General features: G+C 42.3%; 2 protein-coding genes across 2 annotated transcripts; one reads left to right on the plus strand and one right to left on the minus strand.

Annotated features, from left to right (window-relative positions):
* Nucleotides 1-612: 612 nt before the first annotated feature.
* Nucleotides 613-3403, plus strand: LOC142518134 (aspartic proteinase NANA, chloroplast-like). Its single transcript, XM_075620828.1, has 2 exons — nucleotides 613-1570; nucleotides 2442-3403. Exons 1-2 carry the CDS (start codon nucleotides 912-914, stop codon nucleotides 3262-3264), a joined length of 1482 nt encoding a protein of 493 aa, XP_075476943.1. The 5' UTR covers nucleotides 613-911; the 3' UTR covers nucleotides 3265-3403.
* A 7085-nt stretch (nucleotides 3404-10488) lies between these two features.
* On the minus strand, nucleotides 10489-15705 carry LOC142518428 (uncharacterized). Its single transcript, XM_075621213.1, has one exon. The coding sequence runs from the start codon at nucleotides 15703-15705 to the stop codon at nucleotides 10489-10491; it is 5217 nt and encodes a 1738-aa protein (XP_075477328.1).
* Nucleotides 15706-17754: the final 2049 nt, after the last annotated feature.

Here is a 17754-nt window from a genome sequence, read left to right on the forward strand (position 1 = left end):
ACAACAGCTCATCACGCGGATTTGTTAATATTCTTTGCCAGCATAAAATTATTATACACATGTATAATATATATATATATATGTGTGTGCATTTGACCTTTTTCAATTAATTTATTTATCTTCCCCCACTTGATATTGTTAACAAGATCACATTTTGTAATCCCAGAAGCGTCGTTTTTCCTTGGATTCTGCCTTTGTTAATTCTATCTTCAAATTTTTTTTCAACTATCCCGAAAAAACCTGTTGAGCCAGGTTGTCAGCAGTGCCCAGTACTAAAGGAAAATAACAATGGGTGCGAATCCAAAGCTTGGAACCTAATCTCCATCATTACAATCGTGACATTATCGCATGTACACCTACCTATCTTTGGATTCTGTCATTTTTTCAAAAGTTTATTTTTTTAGTTATCTTGTCTCACCGTTTACAGAAAATGTTGTAAAATGAACTTAATTTCCAGTATTTTCACACACGCTTTTGACATACAGATATAATGATTAAGACAAGCATGGTTGAATTTAAGATCCCCCGAAGATACAAGAAACAACAAACGTACGATAATATATGATATGACAGCAAATAAATTTACAATCAAACTCGATCGTGAATTTTTCATGTAACAACGCACCCATGCATGTTGAATTTAAATCAGTTTTTAAATGTTGCACTCTTTTTCTCACTTGGTTTTTTATATATCCCTGTCATTTTCCCTGGATAAATTCCACTGCCCTCCCTTCTCTCCAAGAAAGATTGCCGAAATTTTTGCTGACAAAAGCCCCTCTCGGCCAACTTTCTCTCGATAATTTAAATAATTGGTTGCGTTGCTTAAATAATTGGTTGCGTTGCTTAAATAATTGGTTCCTTGCTCAATAATCTTAAAGACTCGTGTGCTTAATCCATCAGTGATACGAAATATGGTGATGTTTTGGCAGAAAAGAGACTCTTGCTTGTTAATCATCCTGTTCTTTGTAGCAACTAACTCAGGAGTAGAGCTCGTGAAAGGTCATGAAGTTTCATTTGGAACTAAGCTGGAGTTGATTCACAGGGATGATCTGCTAAGAAATCTGCGAAATGGAGTCCATTCCGTTTCGACGTTTAAGCGAATAAAGCAAATGCTCCACCATGATACAATTCGCTTTGGGGCGATATCGAGTAGACAGAGGCTAAAGCATGCCGGTTTCAGTTCAACCAGACGACAAGTCCAGGAGAAAACCGGTTATTATCAAGCCTGCATAAATGGCAGCAGCAGCAGTGCTGGTGAAATGCCGATGAATTCCGGCGCGGATTATGGTACAGGACAGTATTTTGTGCACCTCAAAGTTGGAACCCCCGCACAAAAAATCACCCTTATTGCTGACACCGGAAGTGAATTGACTTGGACGAAGTGCATGTATAGGTGTGAAGGTGCACAATGCGGGACAAATTTGAGGAACCGGCGGGTTTTTCGTGCTGATGATTCGTCCACATTCAAGACTGTGCCTTGTTCTTCGAGCACGTGCAAGATTGAGCTTGCAAATCTGTTCTCCCTTGCTCAGTGCCCTTCTCCGTTGGATCCTTGTGCCTATGATTACAGGTACTTAATAAACCTTTACATTTGTTGCATTTTATTATTCCTGCACGTTTGCCGAAGAGGGTCCTTGAATTAGTTTTTAATTGGTTGTGAAGGTGTGAAATTCATAGCTGAAAAAGGCACACCATGATGACGATAACCATAATCATGTCATTTAACATGGTTTCCTTATCTCTTGCTTCTATGACTCTTATCGGATGATCCAGTAAAAATGAGCTAAAAATTCATTGAAGTGAAGTAAGAAGTTGAGACCGTTCGAAATAATCAAGAGTGAGTAGTGACATTCACGTATCTACTCCATCAAGCAAAGAAACATCATACTTTAAATGCAATATATTCTTTAAATTATATATTAAAAAATATATCAAGTTTTGTTACCTCATGACACATTCGTCCATTTCAAAATTACTCCTTTTTGGAGTGAAGAAATAGGCACAGGGAAAAAGTAAAAGAGGATGTGGAAACTTTGTATTAACTTGATAAAATAGCAGTCACCAGGAAAAGCTGCAATCTTGGTGGTGAACTCATTACACCTCTTACCTACATCCTACAGGTTAGTAATGACACTTATTTCTAAGTAGAATGGCTCACATGCTATGTACAACATATCTCCATCACCACAAGAACTTGTTTGGTTGAGTTAGTTGCAGTTTCTTATCTTGAGCATTGGCCCCATTTTTCGTGATGTAGAAAAGAGAAATCCATATAGTTGACCCCAAGGGATGTGTTAATAATTTCATATGCTTCCTACATAGGCGACCTAAACTCAGAAGTGTGATTAGATTAATCGTGGAAGAAAGTGTCATTCCACTTTAACTCGAGACTTTTAGTTCTTGACCGGATCCGATTCTTGATTATTAATGGTCATGATCAGGTACTTAGATGGATCATCTACAGTAGGAGTCTTTGCAAATGAGACTATAACATTCAACCTAACAAACGGCAAGAAAACAAGCCTGGAAAATGTGCTGGTTGGGTGCAGCGGATCTTCCCGTGGCCAAAGCTTTGACGCTGCAGATGGGATCATAGGGCTAGGCTACAGCAACCATTCATTTGCAGTTAAAGCAGCTAAAAGATTTGGTGGCAAGTTCTCATATTGTCTAGTTGATCACTTAAGCCCCAATAACGTATCAAGCTACCTAATCTTCGGCTCCTACCACGAAACGGACATGTCCCCTATAAAACTTCGATACACAGAGCTAGTTTTAGGAGTGATCCCTCCATTTTATGCTGTAAATATTAAAGGAATCTCAATAGGAGGCATACTGTTGGATATCCCTATTGAAGTGTGGAATGTGAATGGCGTAGGAGGGGTGATAGTCGACTCTGGTTCGAGCCTAACGATGTTGACTCAACCGGCATATCAGCCTGTAATGGATGCTCTGAAGCCCTCACTTTCGGGTTTTAGGACCTTGAATCTGGACTTTGGACCACTAGAATACTGCTTCAATTCGACGGGTTTCAAAGAATCTTTGGTGCCAAGACTGGTGTTCCATTTCGCAGATGGAGCAATGTTTGAGCCACCAGTGAAGAGTTATGTGATTGATGCCGCTACTGGTGTTAAATGCCTCGGATTTGTGAATGCTACTTGGCCTGGTACCTCTGTGATTGGCAACATAATGCAACAGAACAATTTCTGGGAATTTGATATTGCCAAAGGTAGATTGGGTTTTGCTAGCTCATCTTGCTCTTCCTGACCCAAGAAAGAACTGCATTGTAATTTTTATTTTCTACTTATTTTAACGTTAAATTTGTGATATACATGAATAGATTTATAAGGTTTTTTTTATTTTATTGTCTGAATATTTTTTTACAAATTTGACGAAGGAATTTGAAGCAAACACCACATAAATCGATCATTTAGTTTGAACGAAGTGTCTATTACCGGAAACAGACTAGAATAATCAATTTCCATAATTAAAATAGTCCATGAGCCATCAAATATATTTTTATTTTTAAATAATTATTTAGTTATAATTTTTATATCTACAACTATAGATGAATAAACTCCCTATCCATAGAATTTGAGAAAAATATGAAATTATATATAAATAAACTCCCTCCACAGCTCTAATTGTACTTAATTGTGAGATCAATGCATGTTTTTTATTAATGACGGTGTACCAACTTCAACATTTCACAAATAAAAAATTATTATTATAAAGTATTATCTAAAGTTTTTGAAATTGATATCGGCACAATCACCAAAATTTGAATATCTCAAACTACTAGAATTGTGACGATTATTATAAAAAAAATATGATAAATTAGTATGTCATAGATATGTTAATTATATTTATTTAACTATTTTGATGTTCATTATTGATGCAACCCGGACGAAACGGACGAGTCGGGTCAGAAACTCTGCCGGGTAAACTATCAGGATATTGAAGGAAATAGGAGTTTAGACGTCGGGCTTGGATCGTAACTTCTCGAGCTCCTTGGAGGATCTGTGAATAAGAAAATAACCACGTGAATGGGCGCCGGAGGGGAGTCCGGCGTGGCCACTCCGATACTTAAGTCAGCAGGGTACTCAAGCAATAAAACCAATGTAGCCAAGTGATGGCTGTGATGATTGGTGTGTAGTAAATGAGAGTATTAAATGTGAATCAATATCTCAAAAAAAATCCTAAATGCAAGTAAATGACCTGATATTTATAGTAGATGATACAATGATGACTTCGTTCTTCGTGTGAGAGCATTAATTATAATAGGGTGGCTGATTATACCCCATTGTTCTGACATGTCAAATCGCACAATTGTCACATCCAGGCCACTTGATTTATTGACCACTTGTAATAATGTCAGAGATAAATCGGCTATAAACACTGTTGATCGGCGGCATTAAATACTTCACTCATATCGAAGTGATCAGGGTGAGGTATTCCTTGGGATTCCTTATAAGAACATAAATGTATAACTTCTCAGAGAGGTTCTGCTTCGGGTGATCTCGTGGCCTGGCCTCTGATTGATCGGCCCTTCCGTGGGTTCTTCCAGCCACTTTCTCGTTATCCTGGGTAATTTCATGACTCGGGTGCCGATCCGTCCGATTACTTTATTGGTATGGTCAGAACCTTTTATTCTCCTGACCCGGGCATTTAACCATGGATATTATCCATGACCCGGGATATCTCGGGGCATCATCACTCCTACCTTAATTAGTCGGGCTAGAGTCTACTCGTTGTCCCGATTAGTCTCGTGTGCCCGGTCAGGAAAATTGTTTGCTTACTTGCTTATTATTATTTTTTAGGCTGATCGTAATATATGGACACGTGGATTATAGCTGACATAGGCCGTAGGATTTGTCAGAGACTCTTCTTTTTCCAAGAGAATGAATTATTATGACGCATTGAATCCTGGACCTGTCTTTTCGAATATCTTCTCGTCTGTATGAATATCTTTGCACTATTTACGATGAATATCTGAGCCGTTGGGTCCATTATGGATTAATGGTGTGGATTGGCTTCACTCTCCTATATATATAACAACCCTTCGTTGGTTCAATGACACCGACATTTATCTTCTAGAGAATACAATGGCAGGTGCAAGTGGCTCCAAGACTCCTGATATGGCGGAAGAATTCATGAAAACGGCCCGGGAGAAACGAAAACTGGAACTGGAGGATGAAGTCTTCCATAAAATTATCCAATACTGGGAAAAGCTTCAGAGATTGAAGTTTCTTTACGAGACTGGGGAAGCTAATACTCCTAGACTGGTGGTAAAGCTGAAGGAGTATAGGGAACGTCTGCATGTTTCTGAGACAGCTGATCTTTTCAAGGACGATTATGTCTACGAGCTGATGCTCTACAAGGAAAGGAAAATTCTGACGGACATTGTCGAATCCGACAGCTTCCTCAAATCGTCTACTGGAGAAGTAAAGGGCTGGATGACCCTGTGGATGATGTTTGTAGAGGAAGCATATTACGATGTAGTCCGCAAGAATTTCTTCTTCTGAATAAAAGTTATTTTTGTTTTATATCTCCGTTACTCTCCCAGCACCCTTTTCAGGGATAAAAATGCTTGTCCATTTCTAATTCTGTCGAGAATTTCAATTTTTCTAGATATTGTATTTGTATTAGGAACTGAAAAATAAATCTCCTTAACTGAGATGTCGGGGGCTAAAATTCCTCGTGCTATAAAACAAGACGCCGGGGCCTCAAACCTCCCGGGCTATGATGTAGAATCATAATGACGCATGCATCAATATTAAGTTCCTGTCGAAAAACGTTCCATATTTCGAGATGGATAAGGATGATGCTTCGATAATCGTGAACGTCCTGTCGTCTTACTTGATACCATTTACGATGTGCATCCATTAAATGTCATGTGCCTATAAATAATGGAATAGAAATGAAAGGTGAACATCAGTTCAACATGTCTTCAAGTGACTCCACTAAATGCAGTAGCACACACGTCTTAGTAACAAACGCAATGCGTCCTCATCTGGAGGATTTGAAGAAGACGATTGAAGAATTAATCTGGGTGAAGGTCATGTCTACCTGGTACAAGGTTCAAGACCTGAATGATACCTACCGGAACGGCTTGGCTCCTACTCGAGCACAAAGAGCAAGAGCAAGGAAGTACACCCGGGAATTTGAAGTGGGTAGAGTTACAGATCTGGCTACCGACCAGGTTCTGTTACACATGATGCTGTGGAAAGAATGGCATCAATTGGAAAAGATCTTAACTGCTGAGTCCTTCATCAGTCTTCGGATTCATGAATTGACCGACTGGCTAACTGAATGGCAAATTTCTGTATCTTCAATAATGGATAATGTAACAGTTCGTCGAATCTTTCTTTAATAATAAAAAATTATTAATTATCGTGTCTTATGTTTCTTTATCTCCTGCACGCAAATAGGTACTGATAGTCAATAAACAATAGTATCCTAGTCTCGAAATCAAATGTCGGGTCTTTGTACCATCCGGGCTTATAAGAATATACCGGGGCCTCACATTATTCGAGCCTGTAGATAGTGCCGGGACCTTGCGTTTCCCGGGCTAATATGCTTCGTTGGTTAGTGTAACCGGTCAATTCATGAGGATTATTATGATGCATGCTTATTTATGTCGACGACAATCGTTTCATATTCCAAGGTTATAACACCTAGATATTTGTGCACGTCCTTCCGTCTGCTCTGCTCCATATTCAAGACTAATCCTGACCGTTTATGTATTCAGTCAATGATGGTGATCAACTTTCCCTTTGGGTAAATAGGAAGGTGCTTCGATTGCCTAGGGTCTCTTTACCTTCTTTAACATTAAATGTCGCATTCCTATAAATAAGACGATATGGATGAAATGAGTATTAGTTCATCATGTCGAACTCAAGTGATTCCAGTGTCTGCAGCAGTACAGTCTCTTCCGTTGGTGCACATAGCCAAATACCAGCCGAGCTACGTCCTTACGTGGAGAATCTAAAAAGAACTGTCGAAGAGTATATCGAAGTAAAGGTTATTTCCACTTGGTGCAAGATTCAAGATATTACCATCGCTTACCAGAATGGCCTGGCTCTTACTCGCGCACAGAGAGTAGTGGCGAGGAAATATAGGCGAGAGCTTGAAATAGCTCGAATTGCAGACCTAGCCACCGACCAAGCTCTGTTGCATGCTATGCTGTGGAAGGAGTGGCATCATTTGAACAAGATTTCAACCGCCGAGTCCTTCACCAATCTTTACTTTCAAGAGTTGACTGATTGGATGAATGAATGGCAGGATTATGTATCTTCTAAAATAGCTGTAATACGACGCCGACCATTTCCTTAATAAAAATTTTAATGTATCTTGCTACTTTATATCTTTTGTGAACAAGCCGGCATAGATTAAGAATCAATAAACAGGAAAATCATACGCTATTAATTGATCGCCGGGTCCTCGTGCCACCCGCGCTTAAGATAATACACCGGGGCTTCGTACCACCCGGGCTTGGGATAATACGCCGGGGCTTAGCCTTCCCTGATCATTTAATGCGATGTCAGAACGACGCATCCCCCTCTGACGAGCTGTCAGGAACTGTCCGTATTCCGAGCAAGTGAATGACTATAATTTCTCGATTTGTGCTCACGTCTTTTCAAATATCCCGCCCACTGATGCCGCCCAATTTTCGAGGATGATCTGGTCCGTTCGATCTGCTTTAGATCAACGGTATAGATCAGTCTCTTCTCCTATATATAGTATATGACTGGTTTTCAAAATTCACTTGCAAATTCCCTTGTAGCGAAGCTCTGCCAAATTCTTTTCTCGAGCTTTTCCGTCGCGTGGGTGTTATTCCGGCGATCTTTCCATTTGTCGACAACCGGTCACCATCTCCATTTCTTCCTAGTAAGTCTCTTTTCCTCATTTATCCTTTTCATTATGTCAAATTCCACATCTTTTACGTCCGGCAAAAATGTCAGAGGTCGATCGGAGGATAACTCCCCGACCCCTTCTGAGACCTCCGTTCGCCTTCCAGTAGGCATTCCCATTTCCCATTCTCGACCCCTTAAAAAATCCAAAACTTCTTCTTCTCGACCTGCTGGTACCCAGGGTAAGGGAAAAGAGAAGGCCACAAGTCTCCCATGGTTTTCCACTGTGACTTCTACCCTTCGCCCGGGTAGTATAGAGGAGTTGAGATCTTTGGGCTCCATCCCTTCTACTTATGACATCAAAATTCCCGGACCGAACGATCACCCAGATACCCCTCCCCCCGGCTATCATGCTTTCTTTCTTGAGCAGCTCAAGAGTGGTCTACGCTTCACGATACACCACTTCTTTGAAGGAGTTGCCCGATTTTTCAACCTTCCCCTCAATCACCTCCACCCTAACGCTTTTCGTATTATGGCTGCTACTTTTGTACTGTTCCGTATGAAACAACTTCTCATCAATTCTTCAATTTTTCATTATTTTTATTCTTGCCAGCTAAATGATGGGGTCTTTTCTTTTATGGCCCGGATGCATTACCGGTTCTTGACTGATATCCCTTCCTCTCTGAAGGGATGGAAGACAAAATTTTTCTTTCTTCAATTCCCGACTCTCCTTACCACTGTCTTGGGCTTTCTTTCTGCTATGCCCTCCCAACCCGAGCTTCCCCGGGATTACAAACTCCTCCCTCCTTTTATCCAAGCCTGGGGGGCCCTAGAAAAACAATCTTATCTTTCCTCTATGTTGATCGAGGGGGATAACTTGATTCATTATGGGATTGGTTCCCGGCCTGAAGACCCGTGGACAAGATAATAGATGAGTTCAATCACCCCGGGTCGCAGGCTGGTAAAGTATTATCTTACCATTATTTCCCTTTATGTATCCTTTACTTGCTTGGTCATCTGACGTGCTGTTTTCGTAATGCAGCCGAAGACATGATCAGGACGAGTTTCCAGGAGGCCGCGGCTAAGAGAAAAGCCGAACAAAAAAGAGCCCGGGCTGAGAAAAAAGCTCGGGAAACTCAAGAGGAGGAAGAACGCCAAGCCCGGGCATTGGCTGAATCCCGGGAAACTGAAGGACAGGGGGATGAAGCAGAAATGATGGTTCGTGAGGAACCCATTCTTCCCCAGGAAGAATCCGCCGTCCCATCTACCGAAGAGGATCCAGCTCCTCTTAATAAACGAAAGAGGAAAGCCATCCAGGAAACGGTGGTGGCAGTACAGGATGACGTCGAGTAGGTCGTCCGGTCTCCTCCTATGACAGGTTCTTCTACCGGGCCCTCCGGGGGAAGGCATTGGGTTATTCCCAACATCTTCGGGGAAGATATTGGTGCGGACCTTCTTAAAATGATTCTAGGCCTTCTTCGTCCTGACGAGGTGGCACACCTTCAGGGACTTCATCCCAACGTGCTTCTCTGCGAAGGAACGTCCCGAGTTTTTTCTGTAAGTTCAGGAAATTGTAAACCCCCCCCTTTTTTCTTCTCTCCCTTTCTCTCTCTTTTCTCGCTTTATCCCCAAGTTTGCACAATATTTTCAGGGCCTGCAGATGCTCGTACATTCTTACGAGCGAGTAGCTATCGTAGCTAAAGGGGCCAATGCTCGGGCTACCTCGGCCCAGGAGACGCATGCTAAACTCCGAGAGGAGGTGGGTCGTTTGAGCGAGCTTCACGAGCATGTGTTGGCTCGGGAGAGGGCTGTCTTGGAGCAGCAAATGGATTTGATGCGGGCAGAGCTGTCAGCGGCCCGAGCAGAGACACAAGCGTTAAGGGAGGAAGCCGAGTCCTCCCGTGCTCGAGCTGATGGTCTCAAGGCTGCCGTATCCCTTCTTAAGACTGCTCAGGAGGAGCAGATGACCAACTTTTTAAAATCTTCTGAGTTCAAGCTGATGTTGGCTAAGAAAGCCTTCCCGTACTTTGAACAGGGCTTCAACAAGTGCCTGGAACAATTCGAGGAGGCGGGTTTGGTCCCAGCTGACCAGGAAGATTTTCCAGACTTAGAGAAAGCAGCAGCCTCTCTCCCAGAAGAGGAGGAGGAGCAGAACAAGGAGCAGGATCCCAAATAAAACAAGTTTGTTTGTTGTTTTTTTTTTTTTACTCCCGGGTTTCGGGCACTCTGTAAATATCTTCTTTGTTAATGAGATCTCTTTATCGCATTTGATAACGGCTTCCCCGACATTCCTAGATTTGAAAGTATAACCGGAGTACGGGTCCACCGGGCCAGGGTACGGGTCCCTGGACTTGAAAGTATAACCGGGGTACGGGTTCACCGGGCCAGGGTACGGGTCCCTGGACTTGAAAGTATAACCGGGGTGCGGGTCCACCGGGCCAGGGTACGGGTCCCTGGACTTGAAAGTATAACCGGGGTACGGGTCCACCGGGCCAGGGTACGGGTCCCTGGACTTGAAAGTATAACCGGGGTACGGGTCCACCGGGCCAGGGTACGGGTCCCTGGACTTGAAAGTATTCGCACGCTTTCTCGAACAATCTTTTTATTTGATGTAGAAATCAGTAGATACAAGCGTTTTTTACACATAATATCTCTTTAAATGAAAAGCATTCCATGGCCTTTTGAGAGTTTGTCCCAGAGAATCTTCAAGATAATAAGCTGCACCAGAACTGATTCTTTGAATTATTTTGAAGGGTCCTTCCCATTTTGCTTCCAATTTCCCTACATCGCCTACCGGTTTCACCTTTTTCATGACCAAGTCCCATATCTGAAAGTTTCGCGCCCGAACGTTCTTATTATAGGATTTCATTACCCGGCTACGATAAGCTTCCATTCGAATGTTAGCTCTGTCTCGCCTTTCTTCAACCAGATCAAGTTCAATGGCCCGGGACTGATCATTGTGATTTGGGTAGGACTCTATCCGAATAGAAGATTGCCCGATCTCCACTGGCAGGACTGCTTCTGACCCATAGACAAGGCTATAGGGTGTTTCCAGAGTAGATGATCGAGGAGTAGTTCGGTAAGCCCATAAAACACTTGGCAATTCCTCCACCCAATCTTTTCCTTTTCCGTGGAGCCGGGTTTTCAGTGCTTTCACGAGGATCCTGTTAGTTACTTCCGTCTGGCCATTAGCCTGAGGGTAGGCTACTGAGGTGAAGGATTGAATAATCTTCATTTCATGACACAAGGAGGTGATCTTTTTTCCTTGGAATTGTCTTCCATTGTCGGAAATTAGCTTCCTAGGGATGTCGTATCTGCAAACAATGCTTTTCCAAAGAAATTTCATAACTTCGTCTTCAGTAATCCTGGATAATGGCTCAGCTTCCACCCACTTGGAGAAATAATCAATAGCTACTAGGAGAAATCTTTTTTGTGCCCGGGCCATTGGGAAGGGGCCCACTATATCTAGACCCCATTGATCAAAAGGGCATGAGGCGGAGATTGGTTGCATACTTGCAGCTGGGCGATGGTGAAGATTGGAATGACGTTGGCAACCCTGGCATTTTCGGACTAGTCTGGCGGCATCTTGATCCATCCGGGGCCACCAAAATCCTGCTAATAGGACTTTCCGAGACAGGGCCATCCCTCCCAAGTGTTCTCCACAGCACCCTTCGTGAATTTCCCGGAGGATGTACTCTACTTCACTTTCTGAGATACATTTCAACAGAGGACCCAGGTATGATCGCCTGTAAAGAGTGTTGTTTAATAGAGTGAACCTGGGTGCTTGCTTCTTTACCTTTAAAGCCTGAACTCGGTCAATCGGAAGCTTGGCATGGACTATGTATTCAATCAGGGGAGTCATCCATGAATTTATTTGGGTAGGTGATGCCTCATCCACAGATAGTACCAATCGGGTAAAACACATGATTTCCCGGGTATTTACTTCGGACATAGAAGCAGCTAACTTGGCCAGACTATCGGCTTCCTCATTCTCTTCTCGGGGTATTTGTTCGGTGCTCCAGTCGGTAAAAATGGCAGCTCGGGCTGTTATGAGTTTCAAGTATTTGAGCATTTTTTCATCTTTGGCCTCGTAAGCACCCTTAATTTGTTGTGCCACCAACTGAGAATCAGAGTAAATAATTACTCGGGAGGCTCCAACTTCTTGGGCGGCTTGTAATCCTGACAAAACAGCTTCATATTCAGCTTTGTTATTTGTAACCCAGGAATCGATTCTCAAGGCCAATTTTATCTTTTCCCCGAACGGGGCTATTATGACCACTCCAACTCCGCATCCGGATAGATTTGAAGCGCCATCAACGAAGACTCTCCACACTTCCTCCTCTGTCGGTTGGATCATTTCTATCAAGAAGTCTGTCAGAGCCTGAGCTTTGATAGCGGTCCGGGGTTGATACTCGATGTCGTATTTCCCCAGCTCTATTGTCCATTTCACCATTCTTCCTGAGACTTCCGAATGTGTCATTATTCTTCCAAGTGGGGAATTGGTGAGGACCACTATCGGATGAGACAAAAAGTATGGCCTTAATTTTCGGGCAATCATTACCAAGGCTAGAGCTATTTTTTCCATTTCACTATATTTCAACTCTGCTCCTCGGAGGGCGTGACTAACATAATATACGGGCCTCTGATCTTTCCCTTCTTTCTTGATGAGAACAGAACTGACAGCATGTTCTGTAGCAGACAAATAAATCCACAACTTTTCCCCCGGCTCCGGCTTTACCAAAACAGATAACTCGGATAAGTGTTTTTTCAAGTCTTGGAAAACTTGCTCGCACCCTTTATTCCAACCAAACTTCTGGGCCTTTCTGAGGACTTGGAAAAAGGGATAACTCCGGTGAGCAGATCGAGAGATGAATCGGGACAAAGCAGCAATCCTCCCGGTCAATTTCTGTACATCCCGAGTAGATTGAGGGGAGGGCATGTCAATCACAGCTTTTATCTTTTCAGGGTTGACTTCAATTCCTCTGTCTGTAACCATGAAACCCAGAAACTTTCCACTCTTGACCCCGAACACACATTTGGCCGGGTTGAGCTTAATCTCATACTTTTCCAATGTGGCAAAAGTCTCTGTCAAATCATCAATAAAACAAGACATTTCTCGAGTCTTAATCAAGATATCATCCACATATACCTCAATATTCCTGCCTATCTGCTTTTGGAAGACTTGATTCATAAGGCGTTGGTATGTGGCCCCGGCATTTTTCAATCCAAACGGCATGACCACATAGCAAAAGGTACCCCCAGAAGTGATGAAACTGGCCTTATCTTGATCTTCTCGGGCCAAGGGGATTTGGTGATAACCCTGATATGCATCCGTGAAACTTAGTAACTCAAAGCCGGAAGTTGAATCTACCAACTGATCAATTCGAGGAAGCGGATAACAATCCTTCGGGCAAGCTTTGTTCAAATCTCGGAAATCTACACACATCCTCCACTTCCCTGTGGCTTTAGGGACAAGGACCACATTAGAGAGCCATGTGGGAAATTGGACTTCCCTGATGTGGCCGGCTCCCAACATTTCCTTCACCTGCCCTTCTATGATTTTGTCTTTTTCGGGCCCGAAGTGCCTCTTCTTCTGTTTTATAGGTCGAGATCCGGGGATGATGTTTAGTTTGTGCTCGGCTACTTTGGGTGATATTCCCACAAGTTTCTGTTGGGACCATGCAAAAATGGAGATATTAGTTTTTAAACAGGCTAGGAGTTTTACCCGGGTGGAGTCTTCCAGGTCTCGGGCCACTCGGATACTTTTTCCTGGTTTTATTTCGACCACCTCTTGCTCGTCCTCTGCCACAAAATTTACTTCATTTCCCTCTACCTCCTTTGCTCCCTGGGCCATTTTCTTTCCCCTGTCCTCCCTTCTCGCCCTTTTCTGGTCTACTCGGATTGTTTCACCATAGCATTTCCGGGATGAGGGTTGGTCTCCTTTAACCTCTCCCACCTGCCCTCGTATCGGGAACTTGATCTTCTGGTGATAAGAAGAGTCTACAGCTCTCATCTCGTTCATAGCTGGCCTTCCAAGGATTACATTATACGAAGATGGGGCATCTACTATGGTGAAAACTGTCATAACTGTCTTCCTCAAATCTCCACTTCCAAGTGTTGGGGGTAAAATGATTTCCCATTCAGGGTATACAGCATGACCGGCAAAGCCGAACAGAGCCGTCGCAACTACTTCCAGCGGATATTCATGTAAATCCATCTGGACCAGGGCTTCCTTGAAAATAACATTAACAGAACTCCCATTATCCACAAAAACTCTCAACACATCATAATTAGCGACCCGGGCCTGAATAACCAGAGCATCATTATGAGGTAGGCTGACTCCTCTGAGGTCTTCCGGGCCAAAACTAATAACCGGCTCACTTCGATTTCTCCCATCAACTTCTAAACACACTCTTCTACCCCTAGCTTTCCTGGCTCGGTTGGAGTCACCATCAGTAGATCCTCCCGAAATCATTTTGATCACTCCCCGGATAGGGGGAAGGTCTTCTCGTTCCACTTGTCTGCTTTTTTCTTCCCGAGAGTTCCCTTCTGTTTTTCTGCTTCCACTGGGGATATCCGATCTCCTAGGAACATTCGGTCCAGGTCGCCGTGATACCCAGGGCGGCGACCTGGGCTCCTCCCGAGTAGGGCGAGATTCCGGCTCAGCATGCTTCTTAAATCCCTTCCTTAGGGATCGACATTCATTCGTGTTGTGGGAGCATTCTTTATGTAGGGTGCAATATCTGACCTTCTCTGATCGGACCGGTCGGGGTGTGATACTAGGGAGTGGGGCCACATCCGAACTGCATTCTTGAACTTCCATACCCCGGGCATTTCTCAAGGGAACATGAGAAAGATGCCCGGTACAATTCCTCTTGTTATTTCTTTCCTCAGGTCTGACAGCCCGGTCTCCCCTTGCTCTCTTCAATGCTTCTCTCTTCTGGTGCTGGGCTTCTTCCATATTGATGTACTTTTCTGCCCGGGATAAAAGATCTTCGAAATCTCCGGGTAGTTTTTTGGTGAGGGAGCGGAAGAAATCCCCTTCTAGCAATCCTTGCGTGAAGGCAGTAGTTTTTGTTTCGGGAGCGCAAGCAGGCACGTCTAAGGCTACTCGGTTGAATCTTTTGATATAAGCCCTTAGAGTTTCCTCCGGGCGCTGCTTTACCTCGAATAGGCTAAAGGCGGTTCTTTTATATTTCTTACTACTGCTGAACTGATGTAAGAACACCTTCTGAAAATCTTCGAAAGAAAGAATACTCTGAGGAGCTAAACCCTCAAACCACCTTTGAGCCGAGTCAATCAGAGTGGTTAGAAATACTTTGCATTTAATTTGGTCCTCATAACAATGCAACATAGCCATGTTTTCAAAACGAGCGAGATGCTCTTCGGGGTCAGAACTCCCATCGTAGTCCTTGATTTTAGCCGACTTGAAATGCCCGGGTAATGGTTCTCGAACAATGATGTCAGAAAATGGGCAACCTTTTGCAACCGGAGCGTTGCCTTTAGAACCAACATGCCTTTCTAACACTTTCACTTTTTTCCTTAATTCTTCCAATTCTTCCGCAACAGTGGGAGACTTAGAACCCGCGCTCGATTCCCCCTCCTCTTCCCTTCTTTCTTCCCTTCGCGGCTGTTCATGTTGTTGCTCGGGATGACTGGCATGGTGAGAAGTGGCCTTCTTTGCCGTGGCCATTTTAACAGCATCAGTTATAATCTTCTGTAACTCCTCGGTGGTTAAATGAATGGTAGGCTGAGGACCATTAGGGGGAGGACCATCAGCACCAGAGATACGAGTGTTGTTTTCTCCTTGAACATGAGTGTTGTTTTGATTTGCTGTTCTTCTGGTAGGAGCCATATCAACGTCTTAGAACTCAGAATTTCCCACAGACGGCGCCAATGATGCAACCCGGACGAAACGGACGAGTCGGGTCAGAAACTCTGCCGGGTAAACTATCAGGATATTGAAGGAAATAGGAGTTTAGACGCCGGGCTTGGATCGTAACTTCTCGAGCTCCTTGAAGGATCTGTGAATAAGAAAATAACCACGTGAATGGGCGCCGGAGGGGAGTCCGGCGTGGCCACTCCGATGCTTAAGTCAGCAGGGTACTCAAGCAATAAAACCAATGTAGCCAAGTGATGGTTGTGATGATTGGTGTGTAGTAAATGAGAGTATTAAATGTGAATCAATATCTCAAAAAAAAATCCTAAATGCAAGTAAAGGACCTGATATTTATAGTAGAGGATACAATGATGACTTCGTTCTTCGTGTGAGAGCATTAATTATAATAGGGTGGCTGATTATACCACATTGTTCTGACATGTCAAATCGCACACTTGTCACATCCAGGCCACTTGATTTATTGACCACTTGTAATAATGTCAGAGATAAATCGGCTATAAACACTGTTGATCGACGGCATTAAATACTTCACTCATATCGAAGTGATCGGGGTGAGGTATTCCTTGGGATTCCTTATAAGAACATAAATGTATAACTTCTCAGAGAGGTTCTGCTTCGGGTGATCTCGTGGCCTGGCCTCTGATTGATCGGCCCTTCCGTGGGTTCTTCCAGCCACTTTCTCGTTATCCTGGGTAATTTCATGACTCGGGTGCCGATCCGTCCGATTACTTTATTGGTATGGTCAGAACCTTTTATTCTCCTGACCCGGGCATTTAACCATGGATATTATCCATGACCCGGGATATCTCGGGGCATCATCAATTATAATAATATAACTTTAATTTGTTAGCTTTCAAAGTTGTAAATTCAAGATTATGGAATGAAATAAAAGATTGACGCTTCAATAGATATTTGTTAATGTACACTGATACACATTTTGTTCAAACTTTAAATATTAATTTAATCATTAATAATTTTGAAACAGTATAAAATATTCAAGCATAATATAAAATATCTAAATGTCATAAACATGTAAATAGAAAATGTTTTTTCACATATCCTTTCTAATTTTAAATTTCTATGTTAATATTTGCTTTGCAATGATTTAAGTTATAATTTTACTATTCTAATTTAAAAATGTATGCATACTGCATACATATATTTATGATGGAAAATTAATGCCGTGACAAGATGCTATTATGTTATTATAAAAAAAAATATAAAATCGTCTCATATCAATTTTATAAAAAAGATCTCGAACTCAACTAAAGAGTATTATTCTTCGTTATAGACATGAATTGAATCGATATATCTTACAAATATAATTTCATAAAACCATATCAAAAGACATACTCATGAAAACAAAAACAAAATAACATTTGTATGGTTTTCTTTTTTTCTGTTCATGCTATTTGTTGCAAATTTATTACGTACAGTATTTTTTGGGAAGAAAAACGATATCATCAACAAAATCAAGTTTATTTTGTTATTCTCATTATTTTTTAAAAAAAATTATTTTGCCAATCGCCATAATTTACGTATGGAGTAAACGCGTAAGGGCACCCACATTGATTGGTTAATGGGTGTTAATAACACCCATTAATTTTCGCCCACCAATGTGGGCGCAAGAATTAATAATCTTGGCTGACATGGCAGCCAAGAAATTCATCAGAATGAACGGCGTTATTTCGAAATTTGCGACGGTTTTTCGTAAACCGTCGCAAAGTGAAAAGCGTCTGTTTTTTTAAAAAAAATGTTGCTATTTGCGACGGTTTTTTAACACCCGTCGCACATAGCGACGGTTTTTCAAAAACCGTCGCTAATTATCACCAACGGCTATTTTCAAACGGCAAAATTATGCACCAACGGCTATATTCGAAATTACTCACTATAAAAGAGTCCAATTTTTTTTTCATTTCTTAATAATATTTTAATGAATATTGGAATTAAGTTATTTTTAAAATAATAATACTATTTATTTTTAGTAATATTTGTTGTAAAATT

The sequence above is a fragment of the Primulina tabacum genome, chromosome 11 (genome assembly GCF_025594145.1).
Source record: "Primulina tabacum isolate GXHZ01 chromosome 11, ASM2559414v2, whole genome shotgun sequence".
NCBI lineage: Eukaryota > Viridiplantae > Streptophyta > Magnoliopsida > Lamiales > Gesneriaceae > Primulina > Primulina tabacum.

Bases quoted from the DNA above. Each gene is read 5' to 3' on its own strand.
- LOC142518134 (XM_075620828.1), top strand. From the start codon at position 912: ATGGTGATGTTTTGGCAGAAAAGAGACTCTTGCTTGTTAATCATCCTG. The intron at 1,571-2,441 runs GTACTTAATAAA...GGTCATGATCAG, and splicing joins CCTTGTGCCTATGATTACAG to GTACTTAGATGGATCATCTA.
- LOC142518428 (XM_075621213.1), bottom strand. From the start codon at position 15,705: ATGGCTCCTACCAGAAGAACAGCAAATCAAAACAACACTCATGTTCAA.